General features: G+C 42.1%; 1 protein-coding gene across 1 annotated transcript; it reads right to left on the bottom strand.

Annotated features, from left to right (window-relative positions):
- Positions 1-2762: 2762 nt before the first annotated feature.
- On the bottom strand, positions 2763-3395 carry LOC138909871 (uncharacterized). Its single transcript, XM_070201087.1, has 2 exons — positions 3124-3395; positions 2763-3051 (listed from the first exon to the last, which is right to left on the bottom strand). The coding sequence occupies exons 1-2, from the start codon at positions 3393-3395 to the stop codon at positions 2763-2765; spliced, it is 561 nt and encodes a 186-aa protein (XP_070057188.1).
- Between the last annotated feature and the right edge of the window lie 3774 nt (positions 3396-7169).

Here is a 7169-nt window from a genome sequence, read left to right on the forward strand (position 1 = left end):
CAAATGAAGGCTATTATGCCAAGTTTTGTGAAATATCTCTATATCCCTTAGACTCTAAATTGCTCACATGTGTACTACACACTTTGATTTGAATTATGTTTGTTGTTGATGATGAGGATGATATTTGAAATTGATAATGTGAGCATGACATACTAAATATGGCCACTAGTGCCAATGAAATGAAAAGATGTGAAAGTATTATGAAATGCGATGATTGATATAAAAAGGTTGATGTCACAAATAAGACTGCCTAGCCGGTCGGGTCGTGATCGGACACCATGCCGCACACATGGTGGTGATTCTTCGGGAAATTGTAATTGATGGTAATTGTGGTGGATGTCCCTAATGGATAGCCTAGCCGATCGGGTCGTGATCGAACTCCGTGTTAACGACGGTGGTATTGATATTGAGAGAAATTGTGGTTGACTTCTCTAATGAGATGGCCTAGCCGATCGGGTCGTGATCGGACTCCGTGCTAAGAGTACGGTGGTACTGGTTTTGTGAATAATGGTATTGTGGACAATGGTAATATCGATACTAAAAATCTCCCAATGTGAGATATAAAAATTAATTTGAACAGTATCTTGATCGTAAATTGAGATTTGATGTTAATTAAGGCTTTCATTGATATTTATGATAATCTTGTTTATATTATTTGTCATTCTATTAAGAGGCTGTTTAGTTATACATACTAGTGCTATTCGACAGTACTAACGTCCCTTTTGCCGGGGGTGCTGTATCTTTAAATAGATGCAGGTGGTTCCACAGCAGGAGATATTGATCAGTGATAGCAGTACACCTTCTTCCCAGCTGACTTGGTGAGCCCCACTTCATTTCGGGATCATGTATCTTTTGTACTTTGTGTATTCGGTTTGAGGTATAGCCGGGGCCTTGTTACCGGCATTATCATTGTACTCTTCTTTATCTATAGAGGCTCCGTAGACATAGTGTGGGTTGTGTATTGGTGCTGGGGAAAGACAAACTATGTTATGTTGTGGTTGTTTTACTTGTCCATTTGAGACTTTAAAAATGATGAAACTATTGGAAATGAATTGGTATTGTAGACCTGAACACATTTTCGTCTAATTAATGAAAATATGTATATCTCTATTCGTGAATGAGTTTGGGTAGAATGAAATCTAACAGGCTTGTTCGGTCGGGTTCACTCGATTGAGCACCAGTCGCGCTCCTCGGTTTTGGGGCGTGACAGATCACTTCTTGATAATTCCATTCAAACTTCACAGCCTGATGTAGAGTAGAAGTTGCGGCCTCAGTGACATGTATCCAGGGTCGCCCCAACAATAGATTGTAGGTAGAAGATATATCCAACACTTGAAACTAGACATCAAACCAGGTTGCGCCCATCTGTAGGCTGAGGTTGACCTCTCCAATTGTGGACCTTTGAGATCCATCAAACAGCTTCACATTCATACTTCCTGCTCGTATCTCTTGCAGGCCTTTAAACAGCCTCTTCAGAGTAGTTAATGGACATATGTTAAGACTCGAGCCCCCATCTATCAGGACTTTGGCGATGAATTTATCCTCAAATTGCACTATGATATGTAGTGCCCTGTTGTGACTTAGTCCTTCCGGTGGCAGCTCGTCTTCATGAAAAGTGATTTTTTGGCTTTCCAATACCTGCCCCACAATGTTAGCCATTTCCCCACTGGTGATGTTAGTAGGTACATAGGCTTCACTCAGCACCTTCATCAGGGCATTCCTATGTGTCTCGGAGTTTTGTAGCAGTGATAAAATGGATATCTGAGTAGGAGTTTTGTTCAGATGGTCAACCATAGAGTATTCTCTCGCTTGCACCGTTCTCCAAAGGCTGTTCGGGCTGATCTCAATGACAGGCGGCTTAGATGCAGCTTATTTGCTTGTTCTTCCCAAGTGCTCGGGTGTGTAAACCCTACCGGTTCTAGTCATGCCTTGTGCTGCACCTGTTTCTTCCATCTTCGTTTTTCCTTCCTTCTTGATTCCGCAACATAATCCCATGGTATGGCATTAGACTTATAAGATGGCATAGGTGTTACCATTACAATGAAGGGTATGGTCACCTCAACTTCAAATGGCACTGGTGCGGGTACCTCAACTTTAATCGGTGACTGGGTTTGGACTACAATCGGCGTAAGGGTGACTGGAGATGTTTTAGGATCATCCCCCGTCCGAATGAGTCCAATTGAACCTTCCGAATCCTATTCTTCATCGGTTTCTATCACATTTACTCACTCACCTCTGTGATCTAGGAAAGGATTGTTAGGAACATTGGGTGTAGTCTCCTTTGCCTGTATGACTTTGGTGTCAATTAATGTCTGAATCTTGTCCTTCAAAGTGCGACATTCATAAATGGTATGACCCTTAATGCCTGAGTGATAGGCACATGTCTTTATTTGGTTAACCCACTGAGAAAAGTTTTCCATAGAAACAACGGGAATGAGAATGACATAACCAGCAGCCTTCAGTCTCTCGTATAGTTGGTCTATGGGTTCAGCAATCAGAGTGTATTGTCTGGGTGGTCTGTGGTCGAAATTTGGTCTTGGTTTTTGGTAATTTTGGCGGGCTGGTGGTGAGTGGTAATATGTAGGTTGGGTTTTATAAGTGCGGTAGGTGGCGGCAGGTTGTTGGTATATGGGGGGTGAAGGCTGGTATGTGGGTGGAGGTGTTTGGTATGTGAGAGGAGACTTTGGACCTTGGGCTACCATTACTGCACCCACTACTTTCTTCTTGGAGATACCTCCTCACTGCAAAGCTTTATTTGTGGCCTAGAGTGCTTCGAAATTTGTCACCATTCCACTTTTGATCCCTTCTTCTATTCTTTTTCCCAGCTTGATGATGTCAGAAAATTGATGGTTTTCAATAACCATCAACCTTTCATAGTATTGCGGGTCTTGAGCTCTGACGAAGAACTTATTCATATGTTCTTCTTCAGGTGCCTGCCTTACTTTCACGGCTTCAGACCTCCATCGAGTAGCATACTCGCGGAAGGTTTCTGTTGGTTTCTTCTTGAGATTTTGAATGTAGAAAAGGTCTGGTGCATTTTCTATGTTGAACCTGAACCGATCCATGAAATCTGATGTCATGCTCACCTAGTTAACCCCCGTCTTTGGGTTTTGACTGATGTACCAAGACAAAGTATCTCCAGTGATGCTCCTCATGAACAGCTTCATACGAATTCGTTCATCTTTGCAAACCCCTACAAGTTTGTCACAGTAGTTTCTTAGATGCACTTTCGGATCACCAGTTCCGTCGAACATTTTGAATTTGAGAGGTTTGTAACCCTCCGGCAGTTCTACATCTGGTTGAATGCACAAGTCCTCATAATTCAAACCTTTGATGCCCTTGCCACCTTCGACACTTTGAACTCTGCTAGTGAGCTTCTTGAGTTCTTCCGCCATGTTCTTGAGGAGAAGGTCCTTCTCGGTGGATTCCGGTATATATAGGGTTTATTGTGGGGTGTGGGGTAAAGTTTCCACATATATGGGATTGGTTTGGTGGACTCTAGGAATTTGGGCATAATGGTGGTCATTGGTTGAGTTTTGGGGATTTGGAGTAGGTTGCGGTGCATTTCGAGGAGTGTGGTAAGTGGTGGTTTGTGGATATTGAGTTGGATGGTGATGGTGTTGTGGAGGAGTAGGCACCGGTGGAGGGTTATGGTTCTGAGGAATTGTGGCATATTGGTGTAGCGCGGGAGGTTTTGGCGGTGGATTTTGGTTCTGTGTGTTTTGGGGAGGCGCTGGGTTTTGGGCGTATGTGTTTTGTTGGTTGATATAAGGGACGTTTAGGGTGAGGGAAAGGTTTGCCAAGTTCCGGACCTGCTCTACTTCTCCTTGTAGCTCAAGTATTTTCTGTTCCAGGCGTAGGACCAATTCATTCTGTGCTGGAGTACTCCGACCATCCGAAGTTTCAACGTTCTCTGCATTGACCTTTCTGATACCACTTAAATTGTCCATCTTTCCTTTCCCTTTGCTTCTGCCTTTAGGATCACTTGGTGGAGGAGGAGGTGGAGGACCTCTGGATCTAGTGTAATATGCTGATGATGCCAGTATGCACGAACCAACCTCGGGGGATGAGAATAATCAAAAGAAAGAAAAACAAAAGGTAACCAAGTCAGTAAGGGATATTGAAATAATTCTTGCAATATTGAACATGCTTTGCAAGATTATGTAATAAATTTGCGTCCTAATTTCGGGGATCTCGTTGTGCCCGAGGTAGGCCTAAGCAACACATAGACTTGGAGAAAATTGATACCAATAATTGCGTCCTCTAAAAAATGAATCAAATCCTTACTAAATCGATACTAATAAGAGATTTACTAATGGTATTTGCTTTATTACAATCGAAATCTAAAACAAATCTAGAAAAGCAGTAAAGAACATTGTTTCCTAATCTACTTGGCCCCAGAAGGACCTTCCCTATGCCAGGCTCTTTTAGATCCATCAATCAGGTTTCTCAGGTCGCGCATATCCAAAAGTAAGTAAGCCTTTGCTAGATGCCTTCCTTCATTGTCATCCGTGTTCTGACAACCTGAAAGCCTCTTCCTCGTATTTCCCTCAAATTCCATCAACCCTTGCTCCAAATATTCCAATCTCTAGGTGGACTTAGTGGCGATTTCCTTCCATTCATTAATTGCCTCCATGTACACTTTATGTTATTCCAGATGTCTAGCTTCAGACTCAAAATCCCTTTTGTGAAGCCTTCTATACTTGACTTGTGCCTCGGCATCATCATCAATTATCCTAATTTCCAAATTGATCCCTGGCTTGACGTCTCCTGCTATGTCATCTACCAACCATGATGGGTAGAAGTACACATGGACGGCATGATACCTGTCTAGCTCGATAGTATCCTTTTCCACAATGACCTTCTGGTTCCACATGTGTTGTGCCTCGAACTTGAATGGGATGACGTCCCCTTTAAAATCTGCTTTGTGTTGGAAACCCGAGGTATTACCTGTTTTCTTCCCACTTGCCTCATTACCCTTATAGGAGCATAAGGATAAAGTCCCCTCAACCCGATCAATACTAGATGAGTAGTCTCTCTTGACCTGATAATAAATTCACTACTAGGGAACTATTCAAACATCCAATGTACCTTCTCGTCTGTCAGATTGCAGAAGAAAAGCACCCAGCTCACTGCATTTCCTGGTTGTGCAAACTTGTCTGGGATAAATGTCATTCTCTTTGGCTGATAGTAAGCTATGTAGCCGTTTAATGGTCGTCGTAGAAGTCCCTGACGATACTCTCCCCTCTGAAAATGTTCCAATAACCAAACCTGCAGTAACATATTACAACCCTCGAAGTGTCCAAACCCCTGCTTGCATCGATCTAGAGCGCGGTACATTTCGGCTAGGATCGTGGGTATGATGGTATAAGTTTTTCCCTCGATTCCTTCCATTAGAGTCCTGACGACCATGGCTAAGAGAGTGTGGATCCTTCCCCCTTTCATCGGAAATATTAGCAACCCCAAGAAGCAGATAATGAATACATAAACTCGATGGTGCATCCAACCCAAGGAAGTAATGACAAGTTCATCATGATGAAGGTGATATGACTCGATGTGCCCATAACGCTCATAAAGGAATTCAAATGGGATGTATGACTTCTTCAAACAAAGCAACTCATCATTTTTCTTGAAACCCAACATTTTCAGAAAACTGCGGGGAGTGCGATTCTCTGGCACTAATAAACCTGGACTATCACATGAAGCATAGCGAAGCCTCCTATTTCTTCTAGGAGAGGAGTCATTTCTATGTCACCAAAGCGGAAGACGACCCTTTTCTCATCCCAAATCATTGTGGCGGCCTCAATCAATACTCTATTCAGCCGGATGTCTAGCAAAGATGGTAAATTACCAAGCACCCTTCTCATGTGATTTTTGTCGCTAAGCGCAAGATTTTTCCACTAGTCAAGCAACAGAGGTGGGATGTTTTGGACCATGTCGAACCTGGGGACATCATGCTTCATTCTATGCAAAGAAATAAAGTTAGCCCTTTCCCCCTCCGGATTCGACTATTTACACACTAATGATCAATATATTGGCCTATTTTCTCCAAGTAATGCATATAATATGACGGTGTCCATTGGGATTGTGGAAATCCTATCGGACTTTGGAAAAGTCTTATCTTAGCAGAATATCTTGTTAACAATGTTCTAACCCGTACTAGGTGTAACATGATGCATGTACATTTGATATTGGACTAAGGTTTCTAGGATGGCCTAGACCGGTACTCTCAAGTGGACAACTTGAGAGGGAAACATACGGGACCGTTGACTACACCGCTGATCGACTAGTCTACCGCAAATAAGCCTTTCCAATTTAAAAAGGTAATTTTAGAAAAGCGCGGACACTCATCAAGTGCCGCGTTGATAATTGGCATTAGTGGAGTATGATGTGGAGCATGCTTTATGCGTAGATAATAACACATTGTCAAGTATTTGCATTGTAAATAGGTAAAAGCGGTAAATACAATATTAAGGTCAAACATGAAATGCATAAAAGAAAGACAAGGGAAGAAATTAGTTCGTGGAATATATGAGAATATAATAATGCAAGCAAGGGAGTAGGGACTGGAGAGGCATGATATAGCAGTCTTTAAACAAATGAAGAGAAGTTAGAGAAAACAAGGGCGAATAGTGAAAGGGATGTGCATGTTATAACAAATTTAAGCAAATAAAGGTGGAGAAGGGAAGGGATGTGCATGTTATAACAGGTTTAAACAAGTAAAGGTGAACGGGAAAGGGATGTGCATGTAATAGCAAAATTTAACAAATAAAGATGGAAAAGGAATATGCGTTTTATAACAAAAAAAACTAATCTCTATAAGCCAAGTTCATTATGGTAAGAGCCTAAGTGTAAATTCCCAGTAGAGTCGCCATGTTGTCGTGCCCCGTTTTCTCGCGAAAGCGGTTTTCGACGTCGTGATAACTCCTTTTTTTAGAGTGGGAGATAGAGTGCTAAAAGAAGAGTCACCACCAAATGATTTTTAAGGTGCGTTAGGGCACCTATTGTGAAGATAACTCTATTTTAACTAGTCAACGCCACCAAAGATCGGGTAAGGACTCAAATTACCTCAAAGAAAAGGTTTTAGGTACTCTTCGAGGTCCACAACCGTGGGCCCCGGATGAACATAAAATTATGTGTATTAGGCTAAGTGATCAAATAAGGAAAGA

Source organism: Nicotiana tomentosiformis, chromosome 4 (genome assembly GCF_000390325.3).
Source record: "Nicotiana tomentosiformis chromosome 4, ASM39032v3, whole genome shotgun sequence".
In the NCBI taxonomy this organism is placed as follows: Eukaryota; Viridiplantae; Streptophyta; class Magnoliopsida; order Solanales; family Solanaceae; genus Nicotiana; species Nicotiana tomentosiformis.

What these genes read in the sequence shown, in the direction of transcription:
- LOC138909871 (XM_070201087.1), bottom strand. Translation starts at nt 3,395, where the DNA reads ATGGCGGAAGAACTCAAGAAGCTCACTAGCAGAGTTCAAAGTGTCGAA. An exon ending in ACTGGAGATACTTTGTCTTG is followed by an intron (nt 3,052 to 3,123) that starts GTACATCAGTCA and finishes GGATCGGTTCAG; the next exon opens with GTTCAACATAGAAAATGCAC.